The sequence below is a fragment of the Silurus meridionalis genome, chromosome 11 (assembly GCF_014805685.1).
Source record: "Silurus meridionalis isolate SWU-2019-XX chromosome 11, ASM1480568v1, whole genome shotgun sequence".
Taxonomy (NCBI): Eukaryota; Metazoa; Chordata; class Actinopteri; order Siluriformes; family Siluridae; genus Silurus; species Silurus meridionalis.
In genome coordinates, this window is record NC_060894.1 from 5,656,045 (window position 1) to 5,677,638 (window position 21,594).

The 21,594-nt window shown below is 38.0% G+C and overlaps 2 protein-coding genes across 2 annotated transcripts; both read right to left on the reverse strand.

Annotated features, from left to right (window-relative positions):
* Positions 1-4,129: 4,129 nt before the first annotated feature.
* Positions 4,130-6,969, reverse strand: LOC124393342 (protocadherin alpha-2-like). Its single transcript, XM_046861084.1, has one exon. It carries the CDS (start codon positions 6,761-6,763, stop codon positions 4,388-4,390), a length of 2,376 nt encoding a protein of 791 aa, XP_046717040.1. The 5' UTR covers positions 6,764-6,969; the 3' UTR covers positions 4,130-4,387.
* Positions 6,970-19,677: 12,708 nt separating this feature from the next.
* LOC124393348 (protocadherin alpha-7-like) lies at positions 19,678-21,355 on the reverse strand. Its single transcript, XM_046861091.1, has one exon. It carries the CDS (start codon positions 20,740-20,742, stop codon positions 19,819-19,821), a length of 924 nt encoding a protein of 307 aa, XP_046717047.1. The 5' UTR covers positions 20,743-21,355; the 3' UTR covers positions 19,678-19,818.
* Between the last annotated feature and the right edge of the window lie 239 nt (positions 21,356-21,594).

The following is a 21,594-nucleotide window of genomic DNA, read 5'->3' on the forward strand; positions in this document are numbered from 1 at the left end:
TGTCCAGAGCTTCATTCACAAGAAGAGCGAACGAGTTTTTATATGATAGCTGTAATTTAAATGGACTCGGTGCTATAATTTTGCAATCTACTTTATCATTAATACCACTGTCTTTATCTGATACAGTGATTATTGCAACATCTGTGCCAGGTTTGATGTCCTCTCTGATGGAGTTCATGAGCAGAGTAACTGAGATCTCTGGTGCATTGTCATTAACATCCACTACTTCAATCAACACTTTACATCTAGACATTCTTGGGGTTGTCCTTTGTCCTGAGCCTGAATTCTCAATTCTATCGCAGGATATTCCTCATAATCAATACTTCCTTTGACAGTGATATCACCAGAAACAGGATTCATTAAAATAAATCAACCCCCGAGTTCAGGGCATCACTAAGGATAGAGTAAGACACTTCACCGTTACTTCCGTCGTCTGCATCTGCAGCGGAAACTGTAAGGATTTTAGTTCCTATAGATGCATTCTCGTGGACCTTGACTTTGTAAAGAGACTTCGTAAAAACTGGGCTGTTGTCATTTATATCCAGTACATTGATAATTATCTGCATTGATCCAGATCTGGGAGGAGTCCCGCCGTCTACAGCAGTCAGCACGAGCTTGATCACAGATTCTTTCTCTCTGTCCAATGATTTCTGAAGCACGAGCTCAATTGAATCACTATGCATTTCCAGTGAAAAATGTTCATTAGAATTTATTTTATATGTTCTTACTGATTTGCTACCGATATCCCTGTCACGTGCCGTTATTAATGGAAACCGATCTCCCTGAAGCATATTTTCAGTAAATTCCAAGATAAGCGTTTGATCTGGAAATACTGGAGAGTTATCATTAATATCTAAAACATTAATTTCAATGCGGTAGAGCTTGTGTGGATTGTGGATCATCGCTTCAACATTCAATACGCATTTCAGTTTGCTTTCACACAGCTCCTCTCGGTCTATTCTGTCATTAACTAATAAAGTCCCGCTTTTTTTATTTACCTCGAAATACTTAGCGTTAGATCCAGGCACAAGCTGAAACGTGCGCGATTCCAGTTCCTGTACACTGAGATCTAGATCTTTCGCTAGATTTCCAACAATGGTTCCCTTCTTGGCCTCCTCTGGAACCGAGTAGGAAATCTGACCGTAACACAAATCCCATAAACAAAGCAGCAGCAGAGCCTTCATCCAGGCAGCGCGAGCACTGTCCTCTACATCCATCGCTTACTTTTACTCAATATTCCACAGGATTTGGAAAGAGTCCTTTTAATGAATCCAGTGTCTACAAGAAGACTAATACACGAGGCCAGCTGATGTCATTAGTATATGATGTGTTATTGTTCAGCTCTGCGTTAAGAGGAGGATTCATAACGTGCACAATATTCCAACTTACGGTCTACAGCGACATCTTGTGTGCAATTTTCACAACTCAAAAGTTGCTTTTTTGAAAGATTAAGTACAAGTGTTTGTTTGTGTGTGTGTGTGTGTGTGTGTCTTAACATATCTAATCCTAAATGTGGAGTTTTTAACTTTTAGTTATCCATTTAAGCACTTAATAATTGAAAAATTAAACATTATAACCTGATTATTTAAAACTTATTCCGAGCAATCAAAGTACTAAAATTAATTCAGTCATATAAAATATTAGATCACAAAATATTCTATTAAAATTTTTGCATTAAGTTTTATCAATTTCGTACCTAATCTAATCATTTTATGAATAAAGTATAAATATGAAGAAAATGTAATTCAAATAAAGAATGTACAAGTATAAAGGTAATAAAATTAGTTGTGTAATTTGCAGCATTATTTTTTATAAAAGTATACTACCTCTAATAGTGCAATAAACAAGTGAGGCAGGTGTAATTATTGCTTGAATTATTATAAAAAGTTGGATTTCCACTCCCAATACTGAATTGTGGACAATTACTATATTATCTGTACATTGCAGATTATATGTAGCTAGTTAATGGACATTTTTTACAAGGAAAATACTCCCGCAAAATAGTACTGTACTATCTCAGATAACATGTTTTGCACAGCAGCTGTGATGAAATGATATTCGTGAAAGCTCAAAAATTGATGATAATTACAATATATAACCACGGCAAAAATATCTTAGTCAAATTAGGTTTGTGTAATCGCATATAATTTGTGTTCCAGTTGGCTCAAACCAGAATCAACCAATAAAATTAAGGCCCCATTTTTCCCATTTCTGCTGGGAATGCCTGATGGCTTGATTCTAATATGACGAATATTGAGCTGATGCGATATTAATTATTTTTAAAACCACACAAACCTGTTGGTTCGTATCAGTAAATGTTTAGAAAATACAACTATGGTAAAAATTATGAAAATGTCACGTTTTTTATATTTCCCTACCCAGTGTAGTACCGTTTGAAGACCTGAAGCACCTGTCGCTGTCCAACTCCGTGGTTCTGAATTGAATTGAATTCTGAAGAAAAACCCTTAAAACGCTCGTTCTTTTTTTTTTTTTTTTTTAAGAATGGAAGATGTAAGAAAAGCCACAGTAAATCAGTGAACTGACTTCAGAGCAGTGATAAACAGTAACAAAGTAAATGTAATTTGTTAGTGTCCTTAAGTAGATTTTTTTGCATATCTGTACTTCATGGAAGAATTTCTATTTGGGGAGAATTTAACTTCACTACATTTTAATATCAAATATCTTACTTTTTCTCTACAATTATCTACAATTTTTTGCGAAATCAGACATTCCTTTATATTTTAAGTGGATAAATCTGAGGGCAGGCGCTAGTTATAGGCAGAGCAGGCAATTGTCTAGGGGTTGTCTCCATAACCCTAACAAACCTATACACAAATTCTACAATTTAGATGTGCAGCATAAGACTAAGCTTTCTTTCAATTTGATATAAATGACTGTCACTCTCGTGAAGTGGAACCAGTTAATATCACCATTTAAATGTGGGTGCCCACCATCTGAATGCATGAGAAGACTATGTACAATGAACCAACAAGATCCAACTTTCTGCATACTGACCTATATGCGCCGAAACAAACAAATGTCTTGGAGGTCGCTAAGTGAGAAGCTAAACAGCATGCAAAGAAAGTGCATGTGAGCTGTCATCAAGTAGGTTTTATAATAATGTATTATAAAAAATAAACAATGCCTTATTCTGCCTTTGTGGGTCTGCAGCATTTGAAGATGGATAATTATTTGCAGTTTATTCTGACTTCAAAACAGCCCAAGAGCCATACCGAATTTCAAAATACTAAAGTAAAAGTAAAAGTTTGTAAATAACAAACAGCAATCACAGATTGTTTATTATTTCAAAAACTACATCAACTGTCTGTAAATCTTATAAATTCTGGTGATGTTTATATTAACAGAATAGCTTACTTCATACTTATTATTTTAAGTTTTCGAATTACTTATGTTAAACTGTTGTATGTACCGAATAAGAGAAGTATACAAATACAAGTGAAGTAAAAAACTTAACTATACTTTCTGCTTACTTGTTTGTGTCTTTCACTTCCGCTGGTGATTTAATTTTGTATAAATAAAAGGATTATAGATATTATTTGTTTCAAGTGCTTTTTATTTATTCTGAAAAGTGGAGGGAAGGAGACCTGGGGGCCTCCAATGTGAATTATGCCTAGGACCACCAATGTTTAGAACTGGCCCTGATAAAACTTAACTGGTCAAACATGCTACCAATCAGGGTAGAGAGCAAGCTGTTTAGAACTTGTTTTGATTGCTGCTTGGTGGTATCTACTTAGCACAAACATACAGTCAGGAGTCAATCCAATAGCAAACATAACGTTTTAAGAACAATAAATAATGGAAGAAACTCCTGATACTAAATTTGAACACCACCTGTGGCCTTATTTTCACGTTTTAAAAAAAATAGTAGATATAAAGAATGTTTTAGTCAATGCTACAAGTAATTCTATTGACATGAACTGTGTTGATTAAGAATCGTGTGACAAAACTCACAACAGGACATTATAGCCATAATAAATCTCAGTACTTTGGATAATTCAAGGTTTATTTGAAGGAAAATACTTTTGTACTTTTAATCAAGTGAAATTTTAAAGGGAACACTTTTATTTTTACTGAAATAATATTTTACCCAATGTATCTCTATGTTAACTCAAGTGCAAGTTTGAGTACTTCGTCCATCACTGCTCCAGAGATGTGAAACATCAACAATAATTCGTGCAAGACCACATAAACAGCTTCATCTATGTTAAGGAAACTCAAACAATAATATCGAAAAGATTATAGATTCACATTGGATTGGATGTGCATTTCTGAAATGTTTGTTTGATTCAAACCCAAAGCATAATAAAGTAAGAAGATAATTTTTTTTAACAACAAATGAATAAAAAAGCTTCAAATTAAAAAGAGACTAAAGAAAGTATAGCCTTACCACCCCAGTGCTCGGAAGAGTTTGAGTCCGAGTAAAAGTGTCTCCTCCATTAATGCTGATCAGCTCTGCGTCTGCAGGTGGAAACGGCGAGGGGAAAACCACTACATCACTCTTCAGTGTGTCTGAGCTAAAACACACATCATACTGCTGAGTGGATTTAGAGTAAGACCAGCTCCCATCAGGGTGTGTAGTGACCACTGGAGCACTGGAGCTGCTGAAATTGCCATCTGTCCCGTAACATTTTGATGCCATTAAAGCGATGAGGCTCAGTAAAAATATCACTGACACTGAGACAATAGCGATGAGCAGATACAGATTCAACTTAGAAAAATTGTTCTCCTTTACTGGCACTTGCCTTAGGGAAGGCTGGAGGCTGTCCATATTTTCCACAACCACAACTTCAATACTCATAGTTGTGGACAGTGAAGGTTCTCCATGATCTGATACAGTGATGATAAGTGGGTGAGTTTTTAAGTCATTGTCACTCATTCGCCGTTTTGTCCTTATTTCTCCTGTGCTGGTTCCGATTCGGAAAAGATTTGTTCCTTTTGGTTCGGTTATGTGATAAGTTAATAAAGCATTATATCCTGAATCAGCATCTACAGCTCTGACTTTAGCCACAAAATATCCCGCTTCAGCAGAGTAGGGAATGTTCTCACTGTTTACTGATCCAGGGTCAGAGAAAGGAGGAAGAAAAACTGGATTGTTGTCATTCTCATCCAGGATAAAAACATTTACAGTCACGTTACTACTCAGTGGAGGGACACCAGAGTCAGTGGTCTGAACTTTATACTGAAGTCGTTTTGTTTCTTCGTAGTCGAAAGTCTTCAGGCTGTACAGTTCACCGGTGTGTGAGTTAATGTTCAGATTTGACACTCTACTGCTCTCTGCATCAATTAATGAATATGAAACAAGGGCATTTTCACCGACGTCAAAGTCTCGTGCTGTTACTGATGCCAACAGGCCACCAACTGGACTATTCTCTTTCACATTTATATTTATCACATGTGCATGAAATACAGGTGGGTTATCATTCACATCTGAGACGTAAATGGTTATAATGGTACTGCTCGAGAGGGAAGGAGTTCCCCCATCATTAGCTGCAATTGTTACATCATATTGTGAGACCCGCTCTCTGTCCAGAGCTTCATTCACAACAAGAGCGTACGAGTTTTTATATGACAGTTGTAACTTAAAGGGACTCTGTGGGATAATTTTACAATCTACTTTACCATTAATTCCACTGTCTTTATCTGATACAGTGATTAATGCAACATCTGTGCCAGGTTTGATGTCCTCACTGACGGAGCTCATCAGCAAAGTAAATGAGATCTCTGGTGCGTTGTCATTTACATCCACTATTTCAATCAACACTTTACATCTGGACTTTCTTGGAGATTGTGCTTTGTCCTGAGCCTGAATTTTAAGTTCAATAGCAGGACTTTGTTCATAATCAATATTTCCTTTAACGGTGATATCACCAGAAACAGGATTTATTGAGAATAAATCTGACGCCGAGTTTCGAGCATCCCCAACAATCATGTAGTTCACTTCACCGTTCGCACCCTCGTCTGCATCTGCAGCGGAAACGGTGATTATTTTAGTTCCTACAGAAACATTCTCATAGACCTTGACTTTATAAAGAGGTGTCGTGAACACGGGGTTGTTGTCATTTATATCCAATACGTTAATAATTATCTGCATTGTTCCGGATCTGGGAGGAGTCCCGCCATCAACTGCAGTCAGCACGAGCTTGATGACCGATTCTTTCTCTCGGTCTAAAGATTTCTGAAGCACGAGCTCAACTGAATCACTCTGTATATCGAGTAAAAAATATTCATTTGTGTTTAATTTATACGTTTTTATAAAATTACTACCGATATCAATGTCATTGGCTGTGCTTAACGGAAATCGGTCCCCCGGAAGTACATTTTCACTAATGTCCAAAATTAGTTCTTGTTCTAGAAATACAGGAGAATTATCATTAATGTCTAGTACATTGATTTCAATGCGGTAGAGCTTGTGAGGATTGTATATAATCGCTTCAACATTCAATACGCATTTCTGTCTCCTTTCACACAGCTCCTCTCGGTCTATTCTGTCATTAACTAATAGAATTCCGCTTTTCCGATTTACCTGGAAATACTTCTCGTTAGATCCAGCCACCAGCTGAAACATGCGCGATTCCAGTTCCTGTACACTGAGATTTAGATCTTTTGCCAGATTTCCAACAACGGTTCCTTTCTTGGCCTCCTCTGAAACCGAGTATGAAAGCTGAGCGTAACACAAATCCCACAAACAAAGCAGCAGCAGAGCCTTCATCCAGGCAACGAGAGCACCGTTCGCTACAACCATCGTTACTTTTACTCAATATTACTTTTTTTAGAATGTCTATTAAGAAATGGCAAGATTCATTTCATTTTATCCATTGTCTCGAGTAATAAGGAAACACGCAAGGCTTGTTGATGTCAGAAATATTTGAAGCTCTGTTCTCCTGCTTTGCTTCAGGAGGAGGATTAATAATGTGCAATTTTCTTCAACTCACGGTCTACAGCGACATCTTGTGTTGAAATATACAGGGAGTGCAGAATTATTAGGCAAGTTGTATTTTTGAGGATTAATTTTATTTGAGGATTTAATTTGAACAACAACCATGTTCTCAATGAACACAAAAAACTCATTAATATCAAAGCTGAATATTTTTGGAAGTAGTTTTTAGTTTTAGCTATTTTAGGGGGATATCTGTGTGTGCAGGTGACTATTACTGTGCATAATTATTAGGCAACTTAACAAAAAACAAATTCATACCCATTTCAATTATTTATTTTTACCAGTGAAACCAATATAACATCTCAACATTCACAAATATACATGTCTGACATTCAAAACCAAACAAAAACAAATCAGTGACCAATATAGCCACCTTTCTTTGCAAGGACACTCAAAAGCCTGCCATCCATGGATTCTGTCAGTGTTTTGATCTGTTCACCATCAACATTGCGTGCAGCAGCAACCACAGCCTCCCAGACACTGTTCAGAGGTGTACTGTTTTCCCTCCTTGTAAATCGCACATTTGATGATGGACCACAGGTTCTCAATGGGGTTCAGATCAGGTGAACAAGGAGGCCATATCATTAGATTTTCTTCTTTTATACCCTTTCTTGCCAGCCACGCTGTGGAGTACTTGGACGTGTGTGATGGAGCATTGTCCTGCATGAAAATCATGTTTTTCTTGAAGGATGCAGACTTCTTCCTGTACCACTGCTTGAAGAAGGTGTCTTCCAGAAACTGGCAGTAGGACTGGGAGTTCAGCTTGACTCCATCCTCAACCCGAAAAGGCCCCACAAGCTCATCTTTGATGATACCAGCCCAAACCAGTACTCCACCTCCACCTTGCTGGCGTCTGAGTCGGACTGGAGCTCTCTGCCCTTTACCAATCCAGCCACGGGCCCATCCATCTGGCCCATCAAGACTCACTCTCATTTCATCAGTCCATAAAACCTTAGAAAAATCAGTCTTGAGATATTTCTTGGCCCAGTCTTGACGTTTCAGCTTGTGTGTCTTGTTCAGTGGTGGTCGACTTTCTGCCTTTCTTACCTTGGCCATGTCTCTGAGTATTGCACACCTTGTGCTTTTGGGCACTCCAGTGATGTTGCAGTTCTGAAATATGGCCAAACTGGTGGCAAGTGGCATCTTGGCAGCTGCACGCTTGACTTTTCTCAGTTCACGGGCAGTTATTTTGCGCCTTGGTTTTTCCACACGCTTCTTGCGACCCTGTCGACTATTTTGAATGAAACGCTTGATTGTTCGATGATCACGCTTCAGAAGCTTGGCTATTTTAAGACTGCTGCATCCCTCTGCAATATATCTCACTATTTTTGACTTTTCTGAGCCTGTCAAGTCCTTCTTTTGACCCATTTTGCCAAAGGAAAGGAAGTTGCCTAATAATTATGCACACCTGATATAGGGTGTTGATGTCATTAGACCACACCCCTTCTCATTACAGAGATGCACATCACCTAATATGCTTAATTGGTAGTAGGCTTTCCAGCCTATACAGCTTGGAGTAAGACAACATGCATAACGAGGATGATGTGGTCAAAATACTCATTTGCCTAATAATTCTGCACTCCCTGTAGTCTGAGGTTAAATCTCAAAATAAGTTATTGATATTGCCTAAACGTGACTGTTTTGTGTATAAATAAGGCGTAACATATTGAATTTAACGTGAGTTAAAATTTGCGTTTTTTAAACTTTTAGTCATGCACTTACACACTTTGTACGTTTTTAGAAAATTAAAACCCAGAGTCTGTTGGGTTTTATCCTATGAATCACACTGGTATTTAAAATTTCATTCCTAACATGGACGTATTGAAATAAATTAATTTATATAAAATATGTTTAGATCACAAAATATATTCCATGACAATTTTCTGATTTTAGATTTTTAACACAAATAAACAGTCAAAGTATGAAGTTTCTAAAGAAGTTGTGTAATTGCAACATTTTTATTATAGGTGGACTATAAGTGTTCTAGGGACATTGTAGTTGGCGGGGCAGTGGCGCTCTACAGAGAAGGTTTCTACCAAACAAAAAAAATGGACGAACTTCTCTCCCAATCAAATCAACTCTGCTGCTCTGTGTTTCTCTAAAACCTGGCTGAATGAAGCCATTACGGACAGCGCGTTACATATTCCGGGCTTCCAGTGTTCAGCACTCCAAATGGGTGGGACCAAGCTCTCTGTTCTAGGCAACATCTAGTGAGACTGGGAAAATTCATGTCAAACAGCAGCACTGGTGCCCACCAGAAATATTTCTCTCTTGTCACTGTTCTTCTTTCCGTACACCAACTGTAGCTTTATATTGTAAATGTAGCACCAGGGTTCTGAAGGAATGTTGTTTAATTTCACTGTGTACTGCATCAGCTATATATGGTTGAAATGATAACAAAAGCTTCTTGACTTGACTCAACTTGACTTAACCAATGACAGCACCTCTACGGATCCCTCTGTTAAGATGCTGAAGTTTGCAGATGACACTACAGTCATTGGCATCATCAAAGACAGTGATGAGTATGCATATAGAAGAAAGGTTGAGCAGCTGACTGCGGGTGCAGTCATAACAACCTGCAGTTTAACATGCTCAAAACAATGGAGATTGTAGATTTTAGGAGAAACACCCCCCTTCACCATTATCAACAGCATTGTGGTTGAAGTGAAGTCAGTCAGGTTCCTGAGCACCACCACTCTCAGGGCCCAAAGTGAGACAATCACATTGACTCCATGGTTAATAAGTTCTGAAATATGGCCAAACTGGTGGCAAGTGGCATCTTGGCAGCTGCACGCTTGACTTTTCTCAGTTCACGGGCAGTTATTTTGCGCCTTGGTTTTTCCACACGCTTCTTGCGACCCTGTCGACTATTTTGAATGAAACGCTTGATTGTTCGATGATCACGCTTCAGAAGCTTGGCTATTTTAAGACTGCTGCATCCCTCTGCAATATATCTCACTATTTTTGACTTTTCTGAGCCTGTCAAGTCCTTCTTTTGACCCATTTTGCCAAAGGAAAGGAAGTTGCCTAATAATTATGCACACCTGATATAGGGTGTTGATGTCATTAGACCACACCCCTTCTCATTACAGAGATGCACATCACCTAATATGCTTAATTGGTAGTAGGCTTTCCAGCCTATACAGCTTGGAGTAAGACAACATGCATAACGAGGATGATGTGGTCAAAATACTCATTTGCCTAATAATTCTGCACTCCCTGTAGTCTGAGGTTAAATCTCAAAATAAGTTATTGATATTGCCTAAACGTGACTGTTTTGTGTATAAATAAGGCGTAACATATTGAATTTAACGTGAGTTAATAAGGCCCGACAGAAGATGTACTTCTTTCGACAGCTGAGGAAGTTCAACCTGCCCGGGAGCTGTTCACACAGTTCTATTCAGCCATTATCAAGTCTATTCTGTGCACATCACTAACTGGTTGGGCTCAGCTACACAATCAGACATCAGAAGACTATAGAGGATGGTTCGAACAGCTGAAAGCATTATTGCTTCTCCCCGGCCCGCTTTACACAAACCGTATATATCCAGAATTTAAAAAGTAACTCAGAAAATTACTCTGGATGCCTCACGTCCAAGTCATATGCTTTTTGAACTTTTGCCATCTGGCCGACGATACCAATTCCTAAAAGAGTCATACACAACAAAGGTTTCATCCCATCCCCAGGCAATCAATCTCATAAACACTTAAATGCTCTTCCCATTGTGCAATAAAATTAAAATATGTGCAATGCTAATACCACCTCTTACTTATTTACATCTGTACTTTTCTGTGCAATTTTGTGCAACTGGAGGCTTCTGTCACCAAAGCAAATGTTTTGTAAGTGCAGACATACTTGGCAATAAAGCTTTTTTTACTCTGATTCTAATTTCTGAATCTGATCTGAATCTTATTCTCTATCACTAATAGTGTAAATGGGTGAGGGAGGATTTCTGGATGGAATCTTCCTAAAAATATTTGTTTTCCACTCTCATCTTTGAATTGTGGATAATTATTATAAAAAGTGTATGGAATAGATTTTAATATCTAGTTAATAACCATTTTTATAGCACAAACACCATGCAAAACATACCGTACAATATCTGATTCCATGTTTTGTGCATCAGCTTTGATTAAATTATGCTCATAAAAGTTCAACAACCAGACGATATTTACAATATATTATGACGCCATACATATGTTATGCAAATTAGCTTTGTACAATGGCATGTAATTGGCTTCCAGTTGTCTCTAACCAGAACAAAGCAATTAAAATTAAGCCCTCATCCCACCCAATTTCTGCTGATGATACCAGACTGCTCCATTCAAAAGTCAGCAACCATAAGATGATGCTAGTTTATTTATTTTTTAAGTCACATAAATGTTTTCAGAAGTAACGATAGCATTAACCGAATAATTAAAAGGTCACTGATAAAAAATGCATAATGTCTTGCTGGCTTTTGCTTGATTCAATGTATATAAGTAAATAACCTGCTTTGTCTATGTTAAGGCAAAGAAAAATAACTAAACAAGATTAATTTCAAGTGAATTGGACATGCAGTTGGAAAAATTTATTTACTTCAAACTGACAAGCTTAATAAAGAAAGAAGAAAAAAAAAAAGTGCTTTGATATTAGAAAGAGATTAAAAGTAAATAGAATCTTACCACCCCAGTGCTGGGAAGAGTTTGGGTCTGAGAAAAAATGTCTCCTCCATTAATGCTGATCAGCTCTGCGTCTGCAGGCGGAAACGGTGAGGGGAAAACCACTACATCACTCTTTAGTGTGTCTGAGCTAAAACACACATCATACTGCTGAGTGGATTTAGAGTAAGACCAGCTCCCGTCAGGGTGTGTAGTGACCACCGGAACACTGGAGCTGCTGAAAGCACCATCTGTCCCGTAGCATTTAGCTGCTATTAAAGCGATGAGGCTCAGTAAAAATATCACTGACACTGAGACAATAGCGATGAGCAGATACAGATTCAGATTCGAAAAATTCTCCTCTCTTACTGGCACTTGTCTTAGTGAAGGTTGCAGAATGTCCATATTTTCCACAACCACAACTTCAGTGCTCAAAGTTGTGGACAGTGAAGGTTCTCCATGATCTGAGACAGTGATGATAAGCGGGTGAGTTTTTAAGTCATTGTCACTCATTCTTCTTTTAGTCCTTATTTCTCCTGTGCTGGTTCCGATTCGGAAGAGATTCGTTCCCTTTGGTTCGGTTATGTGATAAGATAATAGTGCATTATATCCTGAGTCTGAGTCTACAGCTCTGACTTTAGCAACAAAATATCCCGCTTCAGCAGAGTAGGGAATGTTCTCACTGTTTACTGATCCAGGTTCAGAGTAAGGAGGGAGAAAAACTGGATTGTTGTCATTCTCATCCAGGACAAACACATTTACAGTCACGTTACTACTTAGTGGAGGGACACCAGAGTCAGTGGCCTGAACTTTAAACTGAAGTCGTTTCATTTCTTCATAATTGAAAGACTGCAGGCTGTACAGTTCACCAGTGTGTGAGTTAATGTTCATCAAATTTGACACTCTACCGCTCTCTCCATCAATTAATGAATATGAAACATGGGCATTTTCTCCAATGTCTGAGTCTCGTGCTGTTACTGATGCCAACAGGCCACCAACTGGACTATTCTCTTTCACGCTAATATTTATCACAGGTGCAGGAAAAAAAGGTGCATTGTCATTTACATCAGAGACATGAAGGGTTATAATGGTACTGCTCGAGAGAGAAGGAGTTCCCTCATCAGTAGCTACAACTGCTACATCATATTGTGAGACCCGCTCTCTGTCCAGAGCTTCGTTCACAACAAGAGTATAATAGTTCTTATATGATAGCTGTAATTTAAAAGGACTCGGTGCTATAATTTTACACCCTACTTTACCATTTATTCCACTGTCTTTATCTGATACAGTGATTAATGCAACATCTGTGCCAGGTTTGATGTCCTCGCTGACGGAGCTCATGAGCAGAGTAACTGAGATCTCTGGTGTGTTGTCATTAACATCCACTACTTCAATCAACACTTTACATCTAGACATTCTTGGAGGTTGTCCTTTGTCCTGAGCCTGAATCCTCAGTTCTACTGCAGAGTTTTGTTCATAATCAATATTTCCTTTGACAGTGATTTCACCAGAAATAGGATTTATGGAGAATAAATCTAACGCTGTGTTTCGGACAACACTATCAAAAGAATAAGACACGTCACTATTCTGACCCTCATCGGGATCTGCGGCAGAAATTGTGATTATTTTAGTTCCCACAAATGCATTCTCAGGCACCTTGACTTTGTAAAGAGGCTTCGTAAAAACAGGGTTGTTGTCATTTATATCGAGCACATTGATAATGATCTGCATTGTTCCGGACCTGGGAGGAGTCCCGCCATCTAAAGCAGTCAGCACGAGCTTGATCACTGATTCTCTTTCTCTGTCCATAGATTTCTGAAGAACAAGCTCAACTGAATCACTTTGTTTTTCCAGTACAAAATATTCATTTACGTCAATTCTATAGGTTTTTACTGAATTAATATCGACATCCAGGTCACTCGATGTGGGCAGCAGAAATCGATCTCCCGGAAGTACATTTTCAGCTATTTTTAAAACAAGTGTCTGATCTGGAAAAACCGGAGAGTTATCATTAATGTCTAGTATATTTATTTCGATACGATGGAGCTTTCGAGGATTATGGATAACCGCTTCAATATTCAAAACACATATCTGTTTGCTTTCACACAGCTGCTCTCGGTCTATTCTGTCATTAACTATTAAAGTCCCACTTTTCTGATTTACCTCGAAATACTTGGCGTTAGATCCAGTCACAAGTTGAAACATGCGGGATTCCAGTTCCTGCACACTGAGATTAAGATCCTTTGCTAGATTTCCAACAACGGTTCCCTTCTTGGCCTCCTCTGAAACCGAGTAGGAAATCTGACCGGAACCTAAATCCCATAAACAAAGCAGCAGCAGAGCCTTCATCCAGGTAACGCGAGCACTGTCCTCTACATCCATCGCACACTTTTACTAGATAATCCAACAAAGGTGTGGAAAGAGTGCTGTTAATGAATCCTCTGTCTACAGAAAACAGACAATAACACGATGCTTGCTGATATAAGAGGTAAGTGACGCTCAGTTCTCCTCGTCTGCTTCAGCAGGAAGATAAATAAATTACAAATTTCTCCAAATCACGGTCTACAGCGACATCTTGTGAGGGCAACCGATCTGACATTACAAAATGAAACTAGAATTTTGAAAATGTCATTACATATCTGTTTTTTTTTTTTTTTTTTTTTTTTAAGTCTTAACATATTGAATTTATCGTAAGTTAAATGTGGAGTTTTAAAACTTTTATGAACGATGCTCAGAACTTTGTACTTTTTTCAAAATTTGAAAGCTCAAAGTCAATACAAAATATAAATATAAAACAAAATGAAAAAAAATATATAGTTTAAAGATACTAAAGTTCGATGTGTAAATGCAGCATTATATCAAAAGCAATATACTATAATTAATAGTGTATTAAACCAGTTAGGTAGGGGTGGTTATCTGAGTTAAATACTCCTTAAATATTTGTTTTTCCACTTACAGCCTTGAATCGTGGAAAATTACTAGAACAACTGAAAATCGTATTTTATGCGTTATGACTTGTTGGATTTTGCTTGATTCGCTGTATTTTGAAGCTTTTACAATATATTTCCATACTCACAGTAGTACGGTTTAAAAACCTGACCTGTTGCTGTCCATCATTGTGGTTCTGAATTGAATGTATATACTGAAGAAAGCACCTTTTTTTAAAGAACAAAATCCGAAATTAATAATTGACTTTAACATTTTCGCTCCAAAAAACTTTGTGAATAAAGCGTGATTACTCAAATGGAACATGTAAGAACTGCTATTGTAAATCAGTGAACCGACACCCGAGCTGTGCAACATCGACAACATTTAGTTCAAAAGCCTATAACCAGCTTCATCTGTGTTAAAGAAAATAGGAAAACAATAATGAAAGAATTATGAAATTCACGGGAATTGGACGTGTAATGGGAAATGTTTGTTTCTTTTAAACCCACAAGCAAAATAAAGACAGAAAAGAAAGGATGTTAACAAGAAATAAAAAGCGCATAATAACTAAAAAGGGACTAAAAGTAAATACAATCTTACCACCCCAGTGCTGGGAAGAGTTTGAGTACGAGTAAAAGTATCTCCTCCATTAATGCTGATCAGCTCTGCGTCTGCAGGTGGAAACGGCGAGGGGAAAACCACTACGTCACTCTTCAGTGTGTCTGAGCTAAAACACACATCATACTGCTGAGTGGATTTAGAGTAAGACCAGCTCCCGTCAGGGTGTGTAGTGACCACTGGAACACTGGAGCTGCTAAAAGCACCATCTGTCCCGTAGCATTTAGCTGCTATTAAAGCGATGAGGCTCAGTAAAAATATCACTGACACTGAGACAATAGCGATGAGCAGATAGACATTCAGATCAGAAAAATTCTCCTCCTTTACTGGCACTTGTCTTAGTGAAGGCTGCAGAATGTCCATATTTTCCACAACCACAACTTCAGTACTCAAAGTTGTGGACAGTGAAGGTTCTCCATGATCCGAGACAGTGATGATAAGCGGGTGAGTTTTTAAATCATTGTCACTCATTCTTCTTTTAGTCCTTATTTCTCCTGTACTGCTTCCGATTCGGAAGAGATTCGTTCCTTTTGGTTCTGTTATGTGATAAGATAATAGTGCATTATATCCTGAATCAGCATCTACAGCTCTGACTTTAGCAACAAAATATCCCGCTTCAGCAGAGTAGGGAATGTTCTCACTGTTTACTGACCCAGGTTCAGAGTAAGGAGGGAGAAAAACTGGATTGTTGTCATTCTCATCCAGGATAAAAACATTTACAGTCACGTTGCTACTTAGTGGAGGGACACCAGAGTCAGTGGCCTGAACTTTAAAATGAAGTTGTTTCGTTTTTTCGTAGTCGAAAGCCTGCAGGCTGTACAGTTCACCAGTGTGTGAGTTAATGTTCATCAGATTTGACACTCTGCTGCTCTCTGCATCAATTAATGAATATGAAACAAGGGCATTTTCTCCAATGTCTGAGTCTCGTGCTGTTACTGATGCCAAAAGGCCACCAACTGCACTATTCTCCTTCACATTAATATTTATCACAGGTGCAGTAAATAAAGGCGCATTGTCATTTACATCAGATACATGAATTGTTATAACGGTGCTGCTCGAAAGAGAAGGAGTTCCCTCATCAGTAGCAACAACTGTGACGTCATATTGTGAGACCAGTTCTCTGTCCAGAGCCTCATTCACAACAAGAGTATAATAGTTCTTATATGATGATTTTAATTTAAAAATACTAGGTCTTGAAAGTTTACACTCTACTTTACCATTATTTCCACTGTCTTTATCTGATACAGTGATTAATGCAACACCTGTGCCAGGTTTGATGTCCTCGCTGAAGGAGCTCATTACCAGAGTAAATGAGATCTCTGGTGCGTTGTCATTAACATCCAATACCTCAATCAATACTTTACATCTGGACATTCTTGGAGGTTGTCCTTTGTCCTGAGCCTGTATTCGAAGTTCAACAGCGGGAGTTTGCTCATAATCAATATTTCCTTTAACGGTGATATCACCAGAAACAGGATTTATTGAGAATAAATCTGACGCCGAGTTTCGAGCATTACCAACAATCATGTAGTACACTTCACCGTTCGCACCCTCGTCTGCATCTGCAGCGGAAACGGTGATTATTTTGGTTCCTAAAGATGCATTTTCGTTAATTCTGACTTTATAAAGAGGTTTCGTGATCACGGGGTTGTTGTCATTTATATCAAGCACATTGATAATTATCTGCATTGTTCCGGATCTGGGAGGAGTCCCCCCGTCTACAGCAGTCAGCACGAGCTTGATAAACGATTCTCTTTCTCGGTCTAATGATTTCTGAAGCACGAGCTCAATCGAATCACTCTGCATATCGAAAGAAAAATATTCATTTGTGTTTAATTTGTACGTTTTAACAACATTGCTACCGATATCAATGTCGCTTGCTGTGGTTAACGGAAATCGATCCCCCGGAAGTACATTTTCACTAATATTTAAAATAAGTTCTTGTTCTGGAAAACCGGAGAGTTATCATTAATGTCTAGTACACTTATTTCAATGCGGTAGAGATTGTGGGGATTTTGGATCATCGCTTCAACAATCAATACGCATTTCTGTTTGCTTTCACACAGCTCCTCTCGGTCTATTTTGTCATTAACTATTAAAGTCCCACTTTTCCGATTTACCTCGAAATACTTGTGTTTAGATCCAGGAACAATTTGAAACATACGCGATTCCAGTTCCTGTACACTGAGATTAAGATCCTTCGCTAGATTTCCAACAACGATTCCCTTCTTGGCCTCCTCTGAAACCGTGTAGGAAAGCTGACCGTAACACAAATCCCATAAACAAAGCAGCAGCAGAGCCTTCATTAAGGCAGCGCGAGCACTGTCCTCTACAAACATCGTTACTTTTACTCAATATCCCAAAAGAAGTGGAAAGAGTGCTTTCATTAAATCCAATGTCTTCTAGAAAAAAATAAAATATAAACGACGCCTAGTGATGTCAGAAGTATGTGATGCTCTGTTCTTCTGCTCTATGTTAGGAGGAGGATTAGTAATGTTGAAAATTCTCAAACTCACGGTCTACAGCGACATCTTGTGTGGATATACAGTATAACTTTACAACTGAAAAGTATTTTTTAAATGTTTTATAGAGTTATTTATGCTATGTGTAAATCACTGTTAAAATGTTCAAAGAGACTAAACAGACATTAAACTTTATAAATAACCATTTAGGATTTTTTTTAGAACTGTCTCCATTAGAGCCATTTTATGACATTAAAAATCGTTAAAAAAATGCAGTTTTTATGAGCATTAAAATATTCCACCTTCTATTTTCACTTTCCACTGTTCTTCCATATATACTTACATCTTCTATCACAATATTTCAATAATTTTTTTTATAACAGTTAAAGAACTTGCTGTCCACCGTTAGAGTGCTGAATTTCTTCACGACTGAAGAATACGCGAGCAAAAAATACAATAGAGTTTGTTCTCAAATTAACAGAAATAAAATGTGTCAACAAATATCGCTCTCAAAATGATCACCATAACAACAACTACGAAGAAACCCGGAACTTATTCAAAGAAACCAAAATATTTTGTACATAACAACCTCAAGAGTCCAGCCAGAAGGACCCATCAACATTAAGACAACTGGTAAATTTATGTTTCAATGTGAAATAGAATGTAGGTGAAATACATTTCGACATTAATTTCGAAATTATTGCATAATTTAAATGCAAGAGATTGCCATTACAATCAAGACAACAAACAAAACATTTTAAAAATAAATTAAGTATAATCTTACCACCATACTGCTGGGAAGAGTTTGAGTAAAAGTGTCTCCTCCATTAATGCTGATCAGCTCTGCGTCTGCAGGCGGAAACGGTGAGGGGAAAACCACTACATCACTCTTCAATGTGTCTGAGTTAAAACACACATCATACTGTTGAGTGGATTTAGAGTAAGACCAGCTCCCGTCAGGGTGTGTAGTGACCGCTGGAACACTGGAGCTGCTGAAAGCGCCGTCTGTCCCATAGCATTTAGCTGCTATTAAAGCGATGAGGCTCAGTAAAAATATCACTGACACTGAGACAATAGCGATGAGCAGATACAGATTTAGATTAGAAAAATTATCCTCCTTTACTGGCACTTGTCTTAGTGAAGGCTGCAAAATGTCCATATTTTCCACAACCACAACTTCAATGCTCACAGTTGTGGACAGTGAAGGTTCTCCATGATCTGAGACAGTGATGATAAGCGGGTGAGTTTTTAAATCATTGTCACTCATTCTTCTTTTAGTCCTTATTTCTCCTGTGCTGGTTCCGATTCGGAAGAGATTTGTTCCTTTTGGTTCGATTATGTGATATGATAATAGTGCATTATATCCTGAGTCGGAGTCTACAGCTCTGACTTTAGCAACAAAATAGCCCACTTCAGCAGAATAGGGAATGCTCTCACTGTTTACTGATCCAGGGTCAGAGTAAGGAGGGAGAAAAACTGGATTGTTGTCATTCTCATCCAGGATAAAAACATTTACAGTCACGTTACTACTTAGTGGAGGGACACCAGAGTCAGTGGCCTGAACTTTAAATTGAAGTCGATTAATTTCTTCATAATTGAAAGTCTTCAGACTGTACAGTTCACCAGTGTGTGAGTTAATGTTCATCAGATTTGACACTCTGCTGCTCTCTGCATCAATTAATGAATATGAAACAAGGGCATTTTCACCAATGTCTAAGTCTCGTGCTGTTACTGATGCCAACAGGCCACCAACTGCACTATTCTCTTTCACATTAATATGTATAATATGTGCAGGAAATAATGGCGCGTTATCATTCACATCAGAGATGTGAAGTGTTATACCGACACTGCTCGAGAGAGAAGGAGTTCCCTCATCATTAGCTACAATTGTGACATCATATTGTGAGACCTGCTCTCTGTCCAGACCTTCATTCACAACAAGAACGTACGAGTTTTTATATGATAGCTGTAATTTAAAAGGACTCGGTGCTATAATATTACAATCTACATTACCATTAATACCACTGTCTTTATCTGATACAGCGATTAATGCAACATCTGTGCCAGGTTTGATGTCCTCTCTGATGGAGTTCATGAGCAGAGTAACTGAGATCTCTGGTGTGTTGTCATTAACATCCACTACTTCAATCAACACTTTACATCTAGACTTTCTTGGATATTGTGCATTGTCCTGAGCCTGAATGTTGAGTTCTATCGCGGGATATTGCTCATAATCAATATTTCCTTGACAGTGATGTCTCCTGAAGTAGATTTGATTGTGAATAAATCGACAGCCGAGCTTCGGGCATCACTAACGATAGAGTAAGACACTTCACCGTTATTTCCGTCGTCTGCATCTGCTGCGGAAACTGTAAGGATTTTAGTTCCTATAGATGCATTTTCGTGGACCTTGACTTTGTATAAAGACTTCGTAAAAACAGGACTGTTGTCATTTATATCCAGTACATTAATAATTATCTGCATTGATCCAGATCTGGGCGGAGACCCGCCGTCTACAGCAGTCAGCACGAGCTTGATCATCGATTCTCGCTCTCTATCCAATGGTTTCTGAAGCACGAGCTCAACTAAATCACTCTGCATCTCCAGTGAAAAATGTTCATTAGAATTTATTTTGTATGTTTTTACTGAGTTGCTACCGACGTCCGTATCACTTGCTGTTATTACCGGAAACCGATCTCCCTGAACCATATTTTCAGTAATATCCAAAAGAAGTGTTTGATCTGGAAATACTGGAGAATTATCGTTAATGTCTAGAATATTAATTCGAAACCGGTAGAGTTTAAGAGGATTGTGAATCATTGCTTCAACATTCAATACGCATTTCTGTTTGCTTTCACACAGCTCCTCTCGGTCTATTCTGTCATTAACTAATAAAATCCCGCTTTTCCGATTTACCTCAAAATACTTTGCGTCAGATCCAGCCACCAGCTGAAACATGCGCGATTCCAGTTCCTGCACACTGAGATTAAGATCTTTCGCCAGATTTCCAACAACGGCTCCCTTCTTGGCCTCCTCAGAAACAGAGTAGGAAATCTGAGCGTAACCCAAATCCCACAAACAAAGCAGCAGCAGAGCCTTCATCCAGGCAGCGCGAGCACTGTCCTCTACATCCATGGCTTATTTTTATCAAATATTCCAAAGGAAGTACAAAGAATGCTTTTATTAAATCCAATGTCTATAAGAAATAGACAACAACACGAAGCCTGCTAATGTCAGAAGTATGTAAGGCTCTGTTGTGCATCTCTGCGTTAGAAGGAGGAATAAAAACGTGCACATTTCTCCAACTCACGGTCTACAGCGACATCTTGAGTGGAAATACAACCAGACTTCACAACCCACAATTTCCTTTTTTTGAAAGTTTTATCACAACTTTTTTTCAAAGTAATTCTTCAAGTATTGATTTTAATGTGAGCTAAATCTGACGTTCATAAACTTTTAGTTAAGCAATTATGCACTTATTTTTTGACCATTTTCTGATGCGTTTTATGACATTTGTTAATTAATAATTGAATGAATACGAACGTGAAACAAATGGAACACAAATTAACAATGTTAAAGTTGTGCAATTGCAACATTATTTTAATAAGTGTACACTTTTACTAATAATGCAATAAACTGGTGTGAAAGGGGTGGTTTTCTGGTTTGAATCGTCCTAAAATATTTGTTTTCCACTCTCAAGCTTTAATTGTGTCAAATTACTATATTGGTTTGACAGCAAAAATGATCAAATATAGTTAATGGGCATTTAGCTGCGCAAATACTCCACAAAACATATTGTACAATGTCAGATTCTATGTTTTGCGCAGCGATGAAATTATGTTCATAAAGGCTCAACAAAGTGACGTTATTTACAATGTATACCCACTTAAAAAATCTGTTACTTAAATTAAGTATATGCAATCGCATCAAATTGACTTACAATTTTGTCAAACTAGAATCAACTAATTCAAATCAAGGCCCCATTTT